Source organism: Neovison vison, chromosome 3 (assembly GCF_020171115.1).
Source record: "Neovison vison isolate M4711 chromosome 3, ASM_NN_V1, whole genome shotgun sequence".
Lineage (NCBI taxonomy): Eukaryota > Metazoa > Chordata > Mammalia > Carnivora > Mustelidae > Neogale > Neogale vison.
Window position 1 is genome coordinate 212,591,096 of NC_058093.1, and position 22,197 is coordinate 212,613,292.

The following is a 22,197-nucleotide window of genomic DNA, read 5'->3' on the forward strand; positions in this document are numbered from 1 at the left end:
TTCTCTTTTTTAATTTAACAAAATACCATAAAGTCACTATATTTATTCATAAAGATCTTTTTCATTCTTTTTTACAACTGTGTTGCACTCCAGCCTAGGAACATACCATGCTTATATATATATATATATATATTTTTTTTTTTAATGGGTTTTTTTTTCAAGATTATTTATTTATTTATTTGACAGACAGATCACAAGCAGGCAGAGAGACAGGCAGAGAGAGAAAGGGAAGCAGGCTCCCTGCTGAGCAGAGAGCCCAATGTGGGGCTTGATCCCAGGACTCTGGGATCATGACCTGAGCCGCAGGCAGAGGCTTCAACTCACTGAGCCACGCAGGCGCCCTACCATACTTATATTTAACTAGTCCTCCTATGGATGAGCCTTCAGGTTATTCTCATTAGTTTGCTATTAAATATAATGCCATAATAAATAACTTTATACACGTTTCCCCCCTTCGAATTGTTGGAGATGTACCTTCACTGTAAATTCTTAAGTACAGGATTGCTGAGTCAAAGGGTCAGTGTATATGTAGTTTTGCTAAATACTGCCAGATTCCTTTTTGTTCTTTTTTTTTATTTTAATGCAAGTATAGTATATAGGTGCCTTACTTTTTTTTTTTTTAAAGATTTTGTTTATTGACAGAGAGAGATCACAAGTAGGCAGAGAGGCAGGCAGAGAGAGAGGAAGGGAAGCAGGCTCCCTGCTGAGCAGAGAGCCCGATGCGGGACTCGATCCCAGGACCCTGAGATCATGACCTGAGCCGAAGGCAGCGGCTTAACCCCCTGAGCCACCCAGGCGCCCGGTGCCTTACTTTTCATCTGTTACCCTAGGATTTAGCTTTCTGGGCTCAAATAAATTGAGTGATTTGCTTCTAAAATAAGTCAGTCTTAAGACTGACAAATGCTAATAAACTGGATAGGATACTGGGAAAACTGGCATAAACCAAGATCATCCCCAGGCAAATTATGATGTACGGTTGCCTTCTGTAAGCTAATTGTTCCTTCTGTTTTCCAGTTTTTACAACTTTGCCATCTTCTTTTCTGTTCTGTTTATCCCTGTGACTATGCCTTTTTAAAAATTCCATTACTTGGGGCTCCTGGGTGGCTCAGTGGGTTAGGCCGCTGCCTTCGGCTCAGGTCATGATCTCGGGGTCCTGGGATCGAGTTCCGCGTCAGGCTCTCTGCTCGGCGGGGAGCCTGCTTCCCTCTATCTCTCTCTCTGCCTGCCTCTTCATCTACTTGTGATCTCTTTCTGTCAAAGCCTGGGTGGCTCAGTTGGTTGGACGACTGCCTCCGGCTCAGGGCGTGATCCTGGAGTCCCGGGATCGAGTCCCGCATCGGGCTCCCAGCTCCATGGGGAGTCTGCTTCGCTCTCTGACCTTCTCCTCGCTCATGCTCTCTCTCACTGTCTCTCTCTCTCAAATAAATAAATAAAATCTTTAAAAAAAAAATAAATCTTTTAAAAAAAAATTCCATTACTTTTGTTTTAATTAGGAGTTTCAGGAAAGACTAGAGGTGGATGAATATGTTCGTTGAATTGGATATCTCTAATAGAAGCTCCAGAAATGTTATCAACCTGGGATTTTTACATCCAGAGGAACCTATTGCATGAGAATGGAATAAAGACATTTTCAGATATGGACAGAATCAGAAAAGACGCCCTGCCCTTTCTTAGGAAGATGTGTCTTCTAAAGGAGGCAGTAAAGTAGAAAAGAAGGTAGCCTGGGGTCCGAGAAAGCGGGCCCAGTACAGGAGGACAGCAAATGGACCCCAGGATTACAGCCATGCCCCAGCCCAGACAGCAGCTTATTCAGCCTGTGCTAGAAGGTAGGAAGTAGGGGAGGACCTTCCCAGGGAGGAGTGGTGCCAGGAGATTCTGATGTGATGTTTCAAGTGTTTAACATTTTTATGGCTAGCCATTGTTACTTGCTTTAGCAACTAGGAGGAATAGCAGTAGATATACCAAAAGCTAAGCAAATTTAAAAATTAATGCACATGTTAATTCCAGGAGAAAGGAAGGTTGTGAAGAATTGAAATACCTAGTATGCTTTCTGGCTCACAAGTGAAGAACACTTGTACATTATTATATTATTCTACAAATTTTAATTACAAAATTCTGCTCTGTTAGGAAGGTGGGCAAGAGTGCATATGATCTAAATCTGTACCCATCCTAACATTAAGTCAGTGGACAACATTCAAAATTGGTAAAACTGGAAATAGCTGGGTCAACCTATTATTTAGAAATATGGACGAACTATCAGAAGAAATGAGTAAAAAAGATGTCTTTATGGGGGTTAGGAGCAGGGGGTGGGAGGAGGGGAGACACGTTTCTATTTCATTTTGTGATATATGTACGTAAAAATGAAGAATCAATATATCACATACCTTGGGTGAAGATTCCTACCAGGTCATTCTGCTTCTGTCATATCTCTGCTGGCAGTTGAGACCCAAGGCCACATCTTGAGTGTGTCACAGGACTCTCTGACAGCTTCAGCTTCTGTCACCAGCCTTAATGGAAGGTAAGGCATTTCCTCTGTGAACTTGTGCCTGAGACATTTGTGGACCCTTGAAGCGGGAGGCAAGCAGATTTTGAGCTTGGAACTGACAGGGCTGTATCTTTACAGTTATTCTCTGTGGTGAGTTACATATTGCCCACATAGGTATAAAGGAGAAAGCAAAAGTGCTGATTTGTTATTTCAGAAGATAGGTCTCAAAACCTTGGTAGAATGAAGACGAAGGTGGCAGTCCTGGGACTTGGCCGAACTAGCAAACCTTTAGTCACAGTGAGATTTTTTTTAGTATATATATAGAGATTTTACTTACTTATGTATTTATTTGACAGAGAGACAATGAGAGCAAGAACACAAGCAGGGGGAGTGGGAAAGGGAGAAACAGGAAAATGGAAGGCTCATGCCTGATGTGGGGCTCGATCCCAGGACTCTGGGATCATGACCTGAGCCGAAGGCAGACAATGACTGAGCCACCCATGCGCCCCTGGCCTCAGTGATACTCCTTTTTTTTTTTTTTTAAATATTTTTTATTTATTCGAGAGGGAGAAAGAGAGAATGAGAGCGAGCACAAGCAGGTAGAAGAGCAGAGGGAGAGGGAGAAGCAGACTCCCTACTGAGCAGGGAGCCCAACTTGGGGCCTGATCCGAGGATGGTGGGATCATGACCTGAGCCACCCAGGCATCCCGCCTCATTGAGATTCTTAATAAGCTCCATGACCCTGGCTGTGACTGGGGCGGGGGTGGGGGGAGAATCAGGGTAAAGAATGTACAACATAATGGAATTACCACTCAAAATTTTTATTTTCAGGTTCTCACTTGTTAGAAATCCTCTTTTGGTAAGCAAGCGTTACTTACATCTGATTTTTGACCATGAGTCTAAGCCTGTTTTGGTGTATGGAAGGAAAGTGACATGCATTCTGACCACTTGGAGTGCTGAAGAAGTACCAGTCTGTCTTGCCCTTTATTTGGAGAGGTTACAAGCTCATCTGGACCCTGATACTGTATTTGGACAAGTTATACAATCTTAGAAACACAAAAAAGAATCACTTGCATTTTGTCCTTTATTTGCAAATAATAAAGTGGGGAAGCAAGCATGCCGCTCTGACCTGACTCAGTTTTCTTGTTGGACTTAAGGCTCTCCTCTGCCTCATCCCCCCTCCCCGCAGCTCTCCCTATGAGGCCTGTGGTGTAAAAGCAGAAAACCTGGCATGCTGGGTGCCCCTCGTGGAGCAAGAGGTCACTCACTGCCCTGAGCTCTAACCCTCCCCAGTACCCTCCCACCCCAGCCCCAGCACACAGCTTGGGAAGATGGCCGGAAACAGGCCTCTGGTGGACATGCTGTGAGGTGGGAGGAGGCCCGGGTCCAGTGGACCTGGAGAAAATGGAAGGCTCATGTCTCCTATTACTTGTTCACGAAGCAAGCCTTATAACACTTCAGAGCCTGCTTTCCCATCTATAAGACATTTCCCCTTCCCTCCATTTTTTTAGTACCAACTCAACCATGTTGGCTGCTCCTTGCTTCATGTCTCCTTCCATACACTCCATCCGTCTTTGGTGGCCAAAGTTACTCTGAAGTCTTGGCAAGGATGCCTGAAGAGAGCAGAATACACAGCAGCCTGTGGTGTCCACGCTCACTCTTCCCTTCCCAGTCACAGGGTGTAGGTGTGCCCACCGCCACTTGCTGAGTGGAAGAGAAGGAAGGCCGAGGGCCTCACTAAGGGAGGACAGGATTGTCTGCTGTTTCACTCATTACTATATTCCCCTGCCTAGAACAGTGCCTGACACACTGAGATTGAACAGGAAAGGGAGGGAGAGGAACAGGAGAGTTGCTTTGGGGTGTCTGCATCCTGAAACCGGTTCTTGGGATATCAGCTCACACCCACCAACTGGCCCTAAGGGAAAATGCTGTGAGCTGCAGAAGATTTGGTGTTGTCAGAGGTGCTCCTAAGGGGCCTGTAGGGGTGCTACGCCAGTGAACTCTGTCTCTTCTCCATTTGCACCCATTCCTGCTTCTCTTGGTCCCCAGGACACTCGGAAGTCCCTGGTCTGTGCCAGTGGGTTCCCATGGTGGCACTGAACAAATGAGTGATGAGGGGGAGGCATGGGTGGGGACGTTTGGCTCTGAAGAGAAATAATGGAAAAGAGAAGGGCTCAGAATTGCCACCTGAGCCACCAGAGAAGCCTGCTCAGTGCAAAGTGGCTTCCCTCTTCACTACTTGGCTTTCTGCTGTCTTCCCTGAGCTGTTCTGCCTTATTGCCCCATGTACCCTCCACAGTCAGCCGGCATCCAGACCCCGGTAGCACACACTCTTACCTTGTCTCTCTTGCAGATTTCATTTGTCTCTGTGAACAGCTGGGCCGGCCCTCTACCAGGTGCTGCTGTGCTGGGTCTGGGGCAGAGGCCAAAACCCAAAGTAGAATCACAGGTCTTGCTGGTTGGAGCAGACAGAGGGACACATGAGGTTCAGGTGTAGGGAAATGTGTTCACCACACCCAAACCTGTCCTCGAGCTTGTCCCAAATGTGTCTCCCTTTGGCCTTTGCCTAAGCTGTGCCCTCTGCTGGGAAGCCCTCCTTGTCTCTGGTCTGCCAGCCCTCAGTGTGTGTCTCCCCACTCCTCTGCCTGCCTCCTCAGGATTGGGGTGGGAAGGGGATGCCCATTGTAGCACTGCCCTGTGTCAGAGCTGCCAGTCTCCTGCCAGGAGTGGCAATGCTCAGGCGGTGGGGATGGGGCACCTGGGTCCTGAAGAGAGCAGCTGCAGCACACACAGGTGACCGCAGTGAGGTCGTCGTGTTGGCGGTGAGGTTGCACCGAAGGCCTTGAATGTGCTTCTCCTTTAAGGTCTTGCCTTGAATTGAGTTTCATTGGTAGCACATTTTATATTTTTAGAGTGGTTTATAACCGGATGGCCCCTGAGCCACATCACCTGCCTGGGTGGGGGCTATGTTAATACTGTACTGAATAATGGAAGGAGCCAGAGTTGCTAGGGCTTGTGGCCTGCCCAGGATCTCAGAAGGAAACGAGGAGGAGCACACCCAGAGATGTTTGTACAGGTTGTTCTAAGCAGTCTTTTATAGGGTAATGACAAAATGCAAACAACCTAAAGTTCTAACCATAGGGGATTATGATAACTAAATCCATTCACAAAATGTTCTGCGGCCATTAAAAGTGGTGTTCTTAAGTGCATTTGAGAATATGGAAGGCCGCTTCTGGTCAAGCTTACAAAGCATATCATAAAATAGAGTGATGTGATCCCGGTATTTTTAGGGATTTGTACAGAAAAAAAGACTGGAAGGGCAGCAGACTGAGCATAGTAGTGGTTTATGTTTTGGCTTTTCAGACTTCTGTGTTTCTATTATTTCACGTGCATGATTTGTTACTTTACAATGAGGGAAAATACAGATTATTTTTGAAATGAAAACAGTGTTAGAGTCTACGACACGAGCAGGATCAGATAGCTGGCGAAGCTTCCATCTAGCGGAGCACTGTGGAGCCAGGTCTCCCACAAACCCACCCGCCATGCTATGTGCCCATGTCATCTGCCTCAGGCCTGCTGGACATGGCCTTGGGGAAGCAGAGCCGCCTCCTTCTGTTTGCTGCCCTGCAGACCAAGGTCACCGCTGTCTGGCATGACTTTGTACCAGGTGTCCTCACTGTGCACTGAGATGCTCCCATGCAGGCAGAGGAGGGAGGAGGGCGGCCTGGATGGGACATTGCCCCTGGCTGTGTCCCGTGCCTCGGGTACATTACATCACGTCCCCGCATCACCCTTCACCTTCGAGAGGGAGGATAGTGGTGCTCTCAGGGTTGGAGAACTCTACAGAGAGACTGTGGAAGCACTAGCTTAGGAATTGCTATCAGATCATGATCCATGAAACTAGAAGTCTGCCTCATCTTCAGCTTCCTGTTCACACTTCTAACTGTGCTGGAGGCCATCTGCACAGCGGGGCATGGGCCAGGTGCCCAAGAGCCATGCAAGAATGTCAGAAGGCCCTGGCCTTGGGGCACTGAGAGGAACCTGCAGGCAAGGCCTCAGCCAGCAACTCAGGCCCAGTGCGGGTAGTGCAGAGGACGGTGTCACACAGAGCTTCCCCCTCCATGCTTACGGGAGGCTCCTAGGCAGTTGGAGTACAAGGAGCGGCCTGGCCTTTGGAGAGACTCTAACCCACCCCGTGCCAGGGAACCAAGGCTGCTGAGGGATTTGCTGCAGGAATGACTAGCCCTGTGCTGTGCTAGCAGCCCATTAGAAAATGCAATGAAGGAGAGACCTCTTTCCATAATAGTACTAAAAAAATGAAGAATAATTTCTGTAGGGAGCACATGTGACCCATTGGGCCTGAGCAGCAAGGTTTCTGAGTAACTAGACTGTGTGCTGCCTTCCGCTCGACCTGGTTTTCCCAGCCCCGAGGAGGCTGACTATGTTGTGCTTTTGTTTGGCACCGGCCACAGAGAGTCCTGCGTGGCCATGTGCCTCACTGCTGCGTGAGCTGCGCTGACAGCCCATTTCTCTTCTTGCTTTCAGAAGTGACTGGGGAGTCCCGTCCTTACCATGGGAAGGAGGCTGTGGATCCGCGGCCGGGCCGGGCCCGAGGCAGCGACCCCAAGCACTTCCACGCGGTGAATGTGGCGCAGCCCGTGCGTTTCAGCAGTAAGTTGCAGACCTGCCCTGTCTGGGACTTACGCCTTGTGGCCCCGTGCGGCCCCTGGCTATCAGGGCCGCTCAGCCGGACGAGGGGTTGGCCTCCAGAAATGGCCCCTCAAAGCTGTCAGGCTGTCTGCCTCCTTTGATGACCGAGGCTGCACGGTGACCCATCCCAGGTCACCCCAGCCTCTGAGTGGTGAAGCCATGATGCGAACCCAGCTCTGGAACTGGGCTGCTTGTTTCCATAAGTCAGCTGCTTTTTGGTAGATGAAGTAATAGGCTCCCAGAGATCAGGTCCAGCTGACGGGGAGGGGAGGTTCTATCTTTGTCAAACCGTTTTTGAAGAGACTAATTATTTAATGAACTCCCATGACATTAAGATTTTTAAAGGAGCATTACATGATTAAAGAAGGTTGAAAGATCGAAAATCCACACCAAAACCACCCCGTCGTAAGCGGACAGGTGTAGTGACATACATAGGTACAGTATACCAAGACAGGAGGAACTGCCATGTGACGTGTCTCCTGCGGGGCCTAGGAAGCTGTTGGCTATGATAATACCTACCCCCCAACCTGCCACACACACATGGACACTCAGCACCAGGGGGGTATCTCAGACCTCAGACCCCGCCTGGCACCTGGGTTGCCTGACCGGGCCTGAACGAGCTGCAGAGCTGGTATCAGCCGCCCCCCGCCTTACCCTGATGCTGTGCTTGGCCTTGATCCATAATAGCTGTGAACTGCAAAGATTGTTGTAGTTGAAGGGACACTGGGCAAGCTTGGTAGTTGAAGAAACCGAGGCTCTGAGAGGTCAGCCCACCCAAGGTCATGTAGCCAACGGGGGACTCAGTCCTGTGGAGTCCCAGCCCACACATTGCCCTTTTCATTACTTAGCTGTTTTTTTAGAACAGGTACTGATGCTACTGAGGTTAATAATTCCACACATTTCAAATGATTAAAAAAAGTTGAGCCAATAAAAAGTAATGTTCCCTCCTTCCGTTGCTCCCCACTGCCAGCTGCCACCCCTGCTTCCCTCTGGACCCATCCCAGGGTGGTGGGTGAGGAGCCTGGGCTGGAAGCTGGGCCTCTGGCATCACCTCTGCCTGGAGACAAGGCGGAACGTACCTGGACGGGGTGTGGCAGGTGGGACACATCATGTGTGGGAGCTTCAGAACCATAGTAAGCCTCCCCTGGGGATCCCCTGCCCCTCCAGCCCATGCCACACACTCAGCAGGGATATGCTGTGCACCCCGTGCACCTTCCAAGCAGGGATGAGCTCAGGCCTGGCTCCTGGTCCACAGTGACGGGCCTTCGTGCACGCACAGCAGTATGTGAGCGGGTCCTCCTCAATGGGCAGGTGGCGCTGTTCCCCTCTTCACACTGCAGCACAGCTGTGGCCGGCCTCCTTGGCTCCAGGCCAGAGCTGCCATTTCCCCTCTTGGAATCTCTGTACCTTTGTTAATAAGTTACACGTATAGGCTCTAAACAGTAAAAACATGAGCATCCATCTTGCGGAAGTTTTACCAGGTCCACAGGACGTAGATGCATTAAAAAGTTGGGTTCTGTTAACAGCTGGCTTTGTTAAAAATTATTATTCATCAATGTGTGCTTAGGAGGTAGGTGCTGCAGCATTTGAAGGTTATAGATCCTGTGGAATGGGTCACAGAGCTTACATGAGGCCAGCCACACAGTCTAGCAGGAGTCTTCCCGGCCGGGGGGTGGGCCCACCTGGTGAGGAGACATCTGGGCTGGGCTGCCCCCGCTCAGGGAGATGCAGGCCCCCACTGGCTACTCTGCTTTTGCCTGCTGCATAAATACTGGGCCTCGGTTTCTTGTCTGTGGGTGGCAGGGGCCAGTCCTTTGATCCCAGTGCACTTGTAGTGCTCATCCCCTACATTTCTGTTTTAGGGGAGTGCTGGCCAATACCCTTCTGAAGAGAAAATGAGGGCCAAGGACTGGGCTTGGGAGGCAGTGGGCTTGCTGGCGGAGTGGCCAGAGAGCCAGGTGTTGGGGTAGTGGGAGCAGTGTGGGCAGGGAGCCTTTCTGCTCGCCCCCGCCAGGCTTGCAGTGAGCAGGCATGGGGAGCTGGTCATTTGTCAACTACATTTCACCCGAGAATGAAATCTACTTTAATGAACTGCACTGGACAGCCAGTCTTTCCTGCCAAGTAAATCAAAGGCCTTACAGAAATCAGTTGAGTCCCTGCATGTGCTTGTGCCTTGGGCTGAATCTGTGTCTTTGAGAAACTTGCATTTCATAGCAGAGCTTGCTTCTTGAGCCTCATTTTTCCTGGGGTGATTTCTGACCTCACATGCAGCGTATCTCATTGCATTTTGGAGTGAGGATCCTAATTTAGGGGACAACTCCCCTCCCGTCCTTCATGTTTCCTAGGGAAGTGCCCGACAGGGTGGCACCACTATGAGGGCACAGCGAGCTGTTATCGGGTCTACCTGAGCGGAGAGAACTACTGGGACGCGGCGCAGACCTGCCAGCGCGTGAACGGCTCCCTTGCCACCTTCTCCACTGACCAGGAGTTGCGCTTCGTCCTGGCCCAGGAATGGGACCAGCCAGAGCGGAGCTTCGCATGGCAGGACCAGCACAAGTGAGTCCTGGGATGGAGACCCAAGGCCTGAGGTCAGGCTGCTTCCCCGAAAGCAGGATGCTCACTAAGAATGTGGCCTCTGGCCACCCATGATACTCCTCAAGCTTAGCTGGCCGGTATCTAGGGAAGGGCAGCTCCATCCACTGGAAACAAATAGAGATCTGGGGTTTGGATCAGGCATCAGGATGATGCTGGGAGCTCTTAGAGGGGCAGGGATGAGCTGCCTTGTTGTGCCCCCTTGGGCCGGTCCCTGTTCGCTCCCATCTGGGTCCAGTTGCAGCTGTGTTGGGACGGGCTGTTTGATGGGGCTTCATGGGCTTGCCAGGAGGGCCATACAAGTGGGTGTGGGTTTCTTCAGAGGAAGATGGTTCTGTCAGGCCCTGTGCTCAGTGCTTTCCATCGGCACACTTGTGTACAGTCTTCCCAGAAACCACGGGAGGCTGGTGGGTAAGAAGACAGGTCCAGGGTGGGTGAACACATAACCACGGGCACACATTAGCTGGTAATGCCCAGGCAGCCTGACTCCAGAGCCTGGCTCTTGACCCCAAGGCCCTGTGATGTTGTAGAGAAAAGGTGGGAATAGCCAGCTGCAAGCATCTCCAAGCCCAGAGTTTTGAGGGTCTTGTTGGGGGGCAGGTGTGTGCTGAGGACTGTGGTAGTCCTTCTCTGGAGGTGGTGTCCTGCTGCCTCTTCCAAGCTGCCGGGGTGGGTGGGGGAGTGGAATGTAGGGGTTGCCAGATGGCCAGCACTCCCGTCTCAGGGATGCCACGCTGCTGTAGGAGCACAACGACAGCCACAGGTGGAGAGTGAGCCTTCATTTCAAGACCCTGTCTGTGTTCAGGCTCTCCTGTTATATCCTGTGATATTGGCAGGTCACAATCACCTTGCTGTTTCTCCTCCTACAGCTACAAAATAACTTCTAGATCACAGTGTGATTGTGAGTCCATGGAGAAGTGAGAGGGCTCAGCCCACTGGCTGGGGAAGCCCCCTGTCTCACCAGGGTGGTTGTGTGCATGGCAGTAGGCTGAAGGGACAAGATTGGCATCGGGCCAGTGCTCCCATGGTGGCTTTGGGCCTGCTGGCAGGCATCTCCAGGGCTGCGGCTAGAAGGCTGGGGTAAGAGGCACACACTCAGCAGGTGGTTGTGGCAGTCGGCCAGGTCCATGAGCATGGCCCCCTCAGTGCTATGACGTGCGTGTTCAGAAGCACACTGCAGGTCTGGGGCGAGCTGGCTCTAAGCGGAGACCAACCTGGAGGCCATGAGCATGGTTTCACCCAGCACCGCACTGTAGATGCTCATGGGTTTGTGCTTTATTGAGATGTAATTCACATACCATGAAAGTTACCCCTTCAGAGCACGCCATTCTGTGGTTTTGGTAAATTTCACGGAGTTGTATTCATGGGGCTCTGTATGCCCCAGTTATAAGATTGGTCTTGAATAGAATGTGAAAACTTTATTGGATCGACCAATAAGAATGGGCTTGGCAGGAGTTAGCCAAGGTACAACCTTTTCTGCCCTGTGAATTTATTGTTTAGACTTCTAATGCATTTTATTAAAATTAAGTATCAAAACTTTAGAAAATCATTAATGCTTTACAAACTTGATATTGGAAAGGTCACTCTAAAGTGCCCACATTCACACCCAGTCCATGGCTATCTCCCTGCTGTGCTGAGGCCTGCTACCTTTCCACCCTCCTGCAGGCTGTGGGTCGGCTACCAGTATGTCATCGCCAGCCGGAACCGCTCCTTGGAAGGTCGCTGGGAGGTAGCGTTCAAGGGTAAGTCTTTCTGAAGAGTTGTTGGGTTTGCAGTTGGGCTGGGGTGGGGGGCATCATCCTGACTGGGAAGATATTGCTGGGGGCTCCCTACTTCCCCCCATCCTCTCCCCAGCGATGCCTGGTGCAGGACTCATGGAGAGGAATGGGCCCCAGGCTGTGGGGAGCACCATGATGATGGGTGGGCACCCCAAGGCCCTTGTTTCAGGCCCTGTGTGGGGCTAGAGCCTTTTCTGGAACCTGTGCTTCCTTCTCACTTGGCCAGATTTCCAAACTGTCCATTTTCCCTTTAAGAGAAGGCCTTTAATTAGGGTATAAAAATGAGTATACAGAGTGTGCAGCTCACAGAGAGGGAGGGATAAGCCTTCTAGGATAGAGATATCCAGAAGGAGAATCTAAAGTGGTAGGAAAGTCATCAGGCAGATGGAATTAAAATAGAGAGTGTGTGTGTATACACGTGTGTTACTTTAAAGATTTTATGCTGAGCTACTTGGAAACACCAGCTTAACACAAAGGAAGCATATCTGGTGTGGGCAACTGAGTCCTGCGCCCTGCCTGTCCCTGTCCCTCCCCTACTACCCCATTGCCCTGGTACTGGCAGGTTTCACCCAGGCCCTGGCTGTGGTCTCTCCACTTGCTGCCTGAGCTATGTTCCCCTGCCCTATCCCCTTGTCAGGCCTCATTTTTGGGGTGCTGTTTGGACCTGTGGTTTGAGCTTGGGTCCTGTTCTTTTTCCCCAAACATCCTGGTCCCACTGTGGAATTCTTAAGTATCTCTGAGAAGGTCAAGTGAGGAAGGGTGGCGCCAGGGACCCCAGACATCTTGCTCTGTGCACCTCACTGTAGAGAATGAAGAGGACTGACCTTAGAGCCCACCTGTTTCCCAACCGGAGTGGCCTTGAGGCAGGCTGTGTTTTTACATAGAAGGGGTGGAGGCACAGACAGAATTGGTATTCAAAAGCCCCGGGCAGCTGGATTCCCTGAAGAGGGATAGTGTCTCACAGAACAGAGTCTCACAGGACTGGGATGCTGAGCCTGGCAGCTGGAAAGGGGTAGGGAGCAGAGACGGGGACGGCAGAGGCCCCAGTAGAGGGACTACACGTACCAGTCTTTGCTCCTGCTTGGGAGGTCACCCCATTCTTGTGTCCTCCAAGTATCCTATTGAAAACAGGTCCCAAATTCGCAAACTTGGTCTTTCAGAAGAGTTGTGAGTATAATGTGTAGATGTCCCACCAGAATAGTAGACAGGTAAATAGCTTTTGGGTTTCCAGGCCCGAGTGTCACCAGGTACCTTGGGAAGGCTAAATCTAGTAGTTCCTCATTGCCCTAATCACAGCCATGGGTGGTGAATCCTAGGCCGAGGCCTGCTGCCCTGACCCCAGCAGAGGGTGCTGTCCTTCAGGATAGTCTAGCCATTTCCTGGACACGGTTATCTTCTTGACACTGGTAAGCAGAGAATACCCAAGTCTGCAGGGCATGATAGCATGCTCTGATCTGGGGGACATGGGGCTGTCCCCCCTGGCGAGAATAGCAGAGGCTCCAGGTGGGCTTTCATGGCCATACTTGTCTCTGTGGCTTCACTGGGCCATTTGGAGAGCAAATGTGAAATTTTAAAAAAAGTGTATCGACACTGGAAGCAGTGGCTCAGTGTGCGAGGGGCCCAAGGCAAGAGCGAGGCGCCCGCACGGATGGTGCCAATGTCTAGCAGCTCTCCATGGGCATGGATGCGGCATGGTGTTGGCAGCTTGTGGTTGCCAAGTGGGCTTGGCGGTTCTGGATTCCAGTAGTAGCCACAAAATGAATATGTAGCTAAAGAAGATTCCTCCTGGCCTGGATACTTGACACGGCTCAACATCATTTATCCTGTTTTTTCTGTTATTTTTTTCTCGTTTTGTTGTTATTGTTGTTTGGGGTTTTTTTGAGAAGGAGAGAGAGAAGGGCGGGGAAGAGATAGAGGGAAAGGGAGAAGCAGAATCTCAAGTAGGCTCTATGCCCAGCAAAGAGCCCATCGCAGGGCTCAGTCCCATGGCCCTGAGATCATGACCTGAGCCAAAATCAAGAGTCAGATGCTTAACTCACTGAACTACTCAGGCACCCCTGCTTTGGGTTCAAAGAAATTAAAAGAAAAAAACAAAAAACCAAATGGAGTACATGAATTCCGAGGCATCCTGGATTGGGAGGGGAATTATAAAAACTTTAGGGCCCAATAGGGAAGCAGAATCTGGATTTGTAGTAGAGGTTGACTTGTGGATTTTCAGAGGCATGACCATAGTCCTGTGCTGTGGATGGACAGGCAGGGCGAGCTGCTGTGATGCAGGACAGAGCTTCGTGGGAGCTCATTGTGTTCTTCCCTCTGCTTTTGTGTCTCTGAAAGTGTCCGTCCCGAAAGCATCTTAAAAGGTTTCTGCTAAGAAACTCCAGCGCGAGACAACGCTGACAACACAGCCCCAGCAAAGGAGTGGGGGGCACAGCCTGCCGCCTTTCCTTATAAAAGGAGCTATTGGCAAGGCGCCACCTGCTTCAGACCTGGGGATGCTCCAGGACCTGACAAGTGGGCCCTAGGTGATGCACAAAGGCAGTGGGAAGTAGATTTAAGTCTTGCCATTAATGGCAAACTCGCCCCGAAGAAAAGACTGTGCCCAAGAATATGAGTGAATGGTGGTAGGAAGCCATGGTGGTCAGAAGCCGCTGTGGGAAATGTTTAAAAATATTCACTTCATTTACATCCTGCCCAACGTTTTCCTGTGTGTTTTATAACCCTTTGTGTATCAGCACAGCAGGGCCCGCAGATTATGATCCCCATGTGCACACTGCTTAACCGTGTCTGCAGGTACCCCACTCCCAGGTGCATGTGAGGTGTGGAGCTCTGTTGTGAGAGGGGCCTCCTCCCATGGCCTCACCCCAGGGTGCTGAAACCTGACACAGGCAGCACCCAGGGCCTAGGGTGCCATGCAAGGCCGAGAGCTGCTGCCATCAGAGAACATGGAGTGCTATTTTTTAACATTGGTGACCGAAGTTTGAAAAAGAGATCTGCGTTCTCCAGAGGGAATCATCCCTGTTTTCCCACAAGCCTTATTCCACAGGGCCCCAGCATCATTGCTGGTAAAAGTATCATTTCAGTTTCTGGTTATTATATGTGATATTTATTTTAAAATACAAAAATGGAAGCATACTGTGTGTTTGATGTGTCCACGTTGTGTGACTCGCTTATTTGAGATCTGCTCAGTCCAGCACCTCGGCTCCCGTTATTCCCCCATCTCAGCATGCCCACCTCTAGGGGCTCACTCCCGTCACTGGTGGGCTGAGGCCACACGTGCCACTTAGGAGGCCCTTTGTGGTCTCAATTGTCTTGGCCCTGGTGCCCACACCCAGGGAGTGTGACCCTCTCATGTACCCTGACCCATCCTGATCTAGAATCTTCTGTCAGCAGGGAGGAAGGAAGCAGTCGGGGGAGGACCAGGACTTGGGTGAGCCTTGAAGGCACAGTGCAGAGACCCTGCCCTCTGGGTGAGGTGACCGTCAAGCTGGAGTAGAGTCAGCTGGGGCCAGGCCACCATTCTGCTGAAGGAAGGCAGCCCTCCAGTAGAGGAGCATTTGGGAGGATCCCCACAGCCCCTTGTGGGCCCCAGGGCAGGCCCATTCTATGGGGGCTCTGGTACTGTATGGGAGGGTGAGGCCCTGCCTCAGGAGATGGACAGCCCACTGTGGGGAAGCAGACAACACTCAGAGTATAAAAGGAATGAAGGTCAGCCTACTGCAGGATGGGGGCGCCAGCAGAGGAAATTCAGTGTTGTCGCATACGGCCATGTGTGCCTGGCTAGGGACAGCTTATGCACAGAGGGAGTGGGTGTGTCTGGGAGCAGTTGCTGCCACTTGGCAGGCCCTCCTGCAGAGGCAGCAGTCAGGGGTGGTCTGAGGCGGGGGTCTGCTGGTATGATCACATGACCTCATGCCCTTTTATTTTATTTTTTTTAAGATTTTATTTATTTATTTGTCAGAGAGAGCACAAGCAGGCAGAGTGGCAGGCAGAGGCAGAGAGAGAAACAGGCTCCCTGCTGAGCGAGTAACCCGATGTGGGACTTGATCCCAGGACCCTGGGATCATTGCCTTAGCCGAAGGCAGCAGCTTAACCAACTGAGCCACCTAGGTGTCCCTCTCATGCCCTTTTAGACTTGTCCAGAATCTCATCACTTGTCACCAGGTCACAGCCACCAGATCTAACATCACCCACCTAAATTCCCAAACACATCTCCAGCCTGATCTTCTTGCTGCCAACCTCACCCACCCCCATCTCCTCACAACAGCTGTCTGAGGGTCCTCTACTCTTCCCCTTCTTTAGCCACATGCTTCCTTTGCTGCCGCTGTAAGCCCTCCCTGGGATGCTCCTTCCCAAGGTCCAGGCTCACTCCAGTGCAGGAGAAGGTAGCACAGCTGGCCTGGTCCTGGCTAGTGCCTGGGACAGGTTGGGGGTTAGGTGGACCTACTATATCAGGCCACCTGGAACACATGAACAATGGTGAGCCTGGAATCAAGGTTCCCCAGGGGCTCTTCTGGACATAAATGCCACATCCGTGTTGCTGAAGCTTGCTGCTAGCAAAGCCCACACACTCCTGTTAGGTGGGAGAGCGCTCGGGAAGTCTGGCCTGGATGCCCCCAGACCCTGCCCAAGCTGTCCCCTTCTCTTGCTGCTGCTGTACCATGCTGTGTTGCTGTAATACGACTGCCACTAGAAGCTGGGCCCCTTGAATCCTTCTAGCAAAGCAGTGAGCTTGTATGTGGTATGGGACTCCCAGCACAAGCCTGGTCACCCCTCTCCTCCATTCTCTGCTCCCATGGCACTGCTCCGAGGCCTGCATTCATCTCTGCGCTCCAGATTTCTTTTGACCTAGAGCAGTTGTGACCTTCCAACATCATATATACTTCATTCATTGGTTCTCTTAGTCATCTGTTTCTGGCCTTTACAACGCCCCCCCCCCAGCCTGGTGTGAGCTCTGGGAGACAAGGGTCTCTGCCTGCTGCTGTCGCCCGGTGTACCCCAAGTGCCTCTTCACAGTCTGGGGCCTGCGGGCATTTGTTAAATTAGTCGGGGAGATGATTAGGAGGCTGTGTTAGGTGGCTTGGGCTGCTCTGACAGAGTACCACACACTTCTGGCTTAACCCAAGTTTACTTTCTCACAGTTCTGGGGACAGATCCAAAATCAAGGTGTCGGCAGTGCCGACCTCCTTCCAGAGGCTCAGGGAGTTCCTCCTTTGCCAGTGCATAGTGGCTTCTGGCATTCCTTGGCTTGTGACAGCCACATTCTGGGCTCTGCTCTGTCTGTGACTTTTTCCCACGTTTCTCTGTTTCTTCTCCCTTGGTATAAGGACACTGGTCCTTTGATTTAGGACCCACTCCAGATCCCAGATGATTTAACCTTGAGAGCCAAATAATGTCCGCATGGTGACCTTATTCCAGGTGGCCATGAATTTTGGGGGGATGCTAAGTGAAGTGATGCTAAGTGAAGACCACACTGGGTGTGTTGGGATTAGCCTCATTTAGCTCCTGGCAGAGAAAGGATGGAGGGGGCACATAAAATGAAGACCCAAAAGAAACGAGGTTTGGCAAAGAGGAAGTGATCTTCTAAGTTACTGGTTTCAAGAAACCGCAGCTTACATGACCTCAGGGTAAACAGGGCTTCTGACCAGCACAGAGCGAGGAGACCCAGGTAGTCCCATGTCTACCTGGGAGGTGGGAGGTGCTCGCTCCACTTTGCCCTCTCCCTGTGCGTTCCGTCCATGCATGGCCTGCTGGCACTGGGACCACCCTCATCCACCACACCATCCACGCTCAGCTTGACTCAGGCAGGTTCCAGGCAGTCAAGGGCAGGACAGGTGGTGGGGGCCAGGCCCCTGGACTCTACCCTGAGAGGTCATCTGTGGCCTTGATCGGAGCTTTGTAGTCACATGCTGACATTGTGCCCTGGGCTGGTGACTAGTCTCAGGGCTAAAGACTTTTTTTTTTTTTTTCTTTAAGAACATGAGCCAGGGGGCGCCTGGGTGGCTCAGTGGGTTAAAGCCTCTGCCTTTGGCTCAGGTCATGGTCTCAGGGTCCTGGGATCGAGCCCCTCGTTAGGCTCTTGGCTCAGCAGGGAGCCTGCTTCCTCCTCTCTCTCTCTCTCTGCTTGCCTCTCTATCTACTTGTGATCTCTGTATGTCAAATTTAAAAAAAAAAAAAAAAACAAAAAAAAAACATGAGCTGGAGGGGCAGAAGGAGAGAGCGAGAGAATCTCAAGCAGACTCCATGCTGAGTGCAGAGCCTGCTGTGTGGGACTCAGTTCCAATCCCCTGAGATCATGACCTGAGCCAAAACTAAGAGTTCGATACCCAACTGACTGTGCCACCCAGGTGCCCCTGAAGACTTTTTCTTTCTTAAATAAAGGACAGGATGAATCTATTCCATTTTCAGCCTATGAGACAAGAAGTCAAATAGTGAAGAAAACAGTTTTTAAGAAGGGAGGCTTCTGCCAAGTGAAGGGACATCTGAAGGAGAAGAAGAGGGCACACGAGGGTTACAGGAGACCTCGTTGGGGAGCAGGGAGGCAGTCTCCCCAAATGGTGTGAGAAGCCCCACTCTCCTACCCTCCTTCCGTGGTCCTCCTGTGATCATGGAGCTCCAGTATCCCCTAGCAGGGGTGCAATGACATTGTGCCTGTCAGCTGGGGAGTGGGCCTCTATCCCATCAGCTTCCCCAAAGTCCATCTTCCTGCCCTTGTCAGGGAGCTGGGAGGCCATGTTCCCAGTGTCTACAGGATGAGGGCCCAGGTTCAAACTGGCTAGCTCTTCCAAACTGACCCCCATGCTTAGTTTTGGGAGCAAATAGAGTTCAGAAGGCATGCATGGGAACACCTTGTTGCTGTCCAAGGGTAAACCACCTTGCTGTCACAGTAAAATGAGGGTATCCGGTGACCCATGTCTGGGTTAGCCTCAAGGCATCTTTTGGTGGTCCAGTGTTGAAGGGTTGTCTGAGTAAGAGAGTGGGCTCTGGGAGCTGGCTATGCTGTGCCCCAGATATGGCCAGAGTCCCACCTCCTGGGACACTGCAAATGAGAAGCATGGAGGTTCCTGGCCCCCTCTCCTGTACTCCGATACCCCCACTCTGGGCTGCCAGGGAAGCACGCTCTCTGATTGCCTGGTCCCCAGCTTGGAAGGCAGAAGTTAAGTGAGTGACAGAGCCTCCCTGGAGCTGGGAGGGGTTCCCAGGGAGCTGGCGCTTTCCAGTTCACCTGGCCAGCTGATAGCCCTGCTGCGTCATCAGAGCCACGGTTCTGAATTGTGTGTCCTGGCACGTGCAGTGGGTGCCATTTTGAGCCCTTCTTCATTTACTAGTTGGTACCCTTTTGGGATGGGTCCCCCCGCTCCTGTTTATTTGTTGTTTATCCTTATGAATGCGAACATTTTAAGCTACTATGTTCTGACCCGTTACTTTATTCATCCCGTTGCCCAGAGCTGTGCTCGTGGGAACTAGGGGAAGCCATGAATGCTGTACCTGCAGTGTACCTAGCACGGGGCGGCCCACAAGCCCTCTGGCTCATGGTCCAGCTTGAGGGGGAGCCTTGGTGCCCACAAGGACTGCATGTGAGTGGTCTGTTGACACCATGTTATTTTCCCCCCAGGTTCCTCAGAGGTGTTCCTGCCCCCAGACCCTATCTTCGCCTCAGCCATGTCGGAAAGCGACAACGTGTTCTGCGCCCAACTCCAGTGCTTCCACTTCCCCACCCTCCGCCACCACGACCTGCACAGCTGGCATGCAGAGAACTGCTATGAGAAGTCTTCGTTTCTCTGTAAAAGAAGTAAGTCCCCTTGGCCATGATTCCTAGGGAGCTGTAAGGAAGTGCTTTTCATGAATACAGGAGTATGGCTTTCCGATTTCTGGACCTTGGTGTCAACCTTGACTAGACTTTGACCTCCCGATGCACTAAGGCAGACCCCTGTGTTACAGCGGGGCGGCAGGAGCTCCTTGCCTGGCTTACCCCCCTCTTTGAACATACACCACTGCTGTCGGGGGAGGGCAAGAACCTGGGCAGCAGGCTATGTCTGTGAGCCCTCGTTTCTCTTTCCCAGGATAGAAGTGATAATTCCTGCCCTCCACACCACGTTGTTCAGAGATAAATAAGAATGGTGACAGAGGACTTGCCACATCTCGTGGTGGTTTGGAGCCACTGACTCCCCTGGTCACCCACCTGCACTCTCCTTGGGTCTTTCCAAGACTGCCCATGCTGGGTCTGGACCACTCCCCCAGCTTCATCTGTGATCCTCCCCTGTCCCTCTGCCTGTTCACTCACCCATATTCCACATCGAGGTCTCTTCCGGCTTCAGGGACACACAGTGTGTTGTGCTTATGAAGGGCAGGGCCCCCTGCCCAGGCCCCTCTGTGGTGGGAGGAGGGATGAATCGCACCCAAAGGCAGCATGTTGGCCGTCTTGGGGGGCAGCTGATGGTCTCAGCACCTTGTTTTGGACATCATTCCCTTCCACACTGATTTATCATTCATCAGGGGTTCGTAGATGTCTGAGCCTATATCTGGACTCCATTCTGACCCTTGCCTGTTTGTCAGTCCTGTGCTGATACCATACTGTCTTTACAGGAGCCTTGGGATACATCCTCCTGGCCAGTGCTGGGCTTCCCTGCCTCGTTCTTGTCCTTTCTGTTGCTTACTCTCAGCATTTTCCTTCTTCACCTGAATTTTAGGATTCATTTTTGAGCTCCATTATTAGAATGCTTACCTGGTTGGATTCTGCTAGATTTTCTATTTACGCATTTTTGTGTCTTCTTTCAAATCTTTGACTTTTTATTTCTTTGTTTTTTCCCTTGGTGTTCCTTTACTTGCTAAGGACTCCAGTGTAGTGTTGATTAGAAGTGCTGGTGTAGGGAGCATAAACTTATCTTCCCAGCCTCAAAGGGAAAGCTTCTCGTGTTTCAGTGTTAAATATGGAACTTTTGGGGCACCTGGGAGACTCAGTGGGTTAAATCTCTGCCTTTGGCTCAGGTCATGATCCCAGGGTCCTGGGATTGAGCCCCACTTCGGGCTCTCTGCTCCGCAGGGAGCCTGCTTCCTCCTCTCTCTCTCTGCCTACTTGTGATCTCTGTCTTTCAAATAAATAAAATCTTAAAAAAATAAATATGGAACTTTCTTCAGGATTGAGAAAATATGGGGGCGCCTGGGTGGCTCAGTTGTTAAGAGTCTGCCTTTGGCTCAGGTCATGATCCTGGGGTCCTGGAATTGAGACCCATATCAGGTTCCCTGCTCGGCAGGAAGCCTTCTTCTCCCTTTCCCCCTTCCCCCTGCTTGTGTTCCCTCTCCCTCTTTGTCTCTATCTGTCAAGAAAATCAGAAAAAGGAAAAAAAAAAAAAACTTTAAGAAAAAAAAAAAAACCTTAAAAAAAAAAAAGATTGAGAAATTATGGAATGCCTGGGTGGCTCAGTCAGTTGAGTGTCTGCCTTCAGCTCAGGTCGTGATCCCAGGGTCCCAGGATGGAGCCCCACATCGGACTCCTTGTTCAGCAAGGAGCCTGCTTCTCCCTCTGCTTGTGCTCTCCTTCTCTCATGTCTTTCTTTCTGACAAATAAATAAAATAAATCTTAAAAGGAAAAAAAAAGATTAAGAAAATACCTTTTTGAGTTAAGAAAGTATAACTTTCCATTCCTGTAATTTGCTGGGAATTTCGACATTACAAAAATGCAAATGCCTTTTTTGCACTTACTGGGATCATGTGGCTTTTCTTCTTTACTGATTTATATTACTATTTTGCTTATATTGTATGGCTTTATTTATCATTTACTTTTTTACTTTAGTAGATTTCTGATATTAAACCATCAGAAAATCTTTGTATGTGTATTACTGGCTTTGCTTGGCTGATATTTTATTTAGGATTTTTGAAACTCCTTTAAGAAGTGAGCTTGTCCTGTTAATGGTTCTTTTCTATGTTCTCCTTGACTAGTTTTTGTATCACATTTATATTCAATTTATGAGATCAGTTGGGAAGATTTCTTTCTTTCTTTTTTTTTTAAAATATTTTATTTATTTATTTGACAGAGAGATCACAAGTAGGCAGAGTGGCAGGCAGGTTGGGGGGAAGCAGGCTCCCCACTGAGCAGAGAGCCCAATGCGGGGCTCAATCCCAGGACCCTGAGACCATGACCTGAGTTGAAGGCAGAAGCTTAACCCACTGAGCCACTGAGGTGCCCCGGGAAGCTTTCTTTTTTACGAGTTTCTAAGTTTGCAGTAGTTGGGAATGATCTTGTCCTTGAGTGTTTGGTAGGCCATACCCTTTGGGACTATATGGGCCTGGGAGGTGGGGGACTTTATTACTTGTTATTAAGATACAGAGTTGGGGGCGCCTGGGTGGCTCAGTGGGTTGGGCCGCTGCCTCCGGCTCGGGTCATGATCTCAGGGTCCTGGGATTGAGTCCCGCATCAGGTGCTCTGCTCAGCAGGGAGCCTGCTTCTCTCTCTCTCTCTCTCTGCCTGCCTCTCTGTCTACTTGTGATCTCTGTCAAATAAACAAATAAAATCTAAAAAAAAAAAAAAAGATACAGAGTTGGTACTTGAACAACATGGGTTTAAATCCACTTAAATGTGGGTTTTTTTTTTTTTTCAGTAAATACAATATACTGTTGAAAATGTGTTTTCTTTTT

The 22,197-nt window shown here is 50.5% G+C and overlaps 1 protein-coding gene across 4 annotated transcripts in view; it reads left to right on the top strand.

Moving 5' to 3' along the window:
- The window catches only part of DGCR2 (DiGeorge syndrome critical region gene 2), a 91,634-nt gene that overhangs the window by 47,992 nt on the left and 21,445 nt on the right, over window positions 1-22,197 (top strand). For 2 of the 4 annotated variants that reach the window (XM_044243735.1, XM_044243737.1), the window contains 4 exons: window positions 7,031-7,156; window positions 9,532-9,751; window positions 11,453-11,529; window positions 19,178-19,354. In XM_044243735.1, coding sequence (XP_044099670.1) covers window positions 7,031-7,156; window positions 9,532-9,751; window positions 11,453-11,529; window positions 19,178-19,354 — 600 coding nt within the window. The remainder of the gene's footprint in view (window positions 1-7,030; window positions 7,157-9,531; window positions 9,752-11,452; window positions 11,530-19,177; window positions 19,355-22,197) is intronic. The other 2 variants (XM_044243736.1, XM_044243738.1) reach the window with 1 other exon arrangement.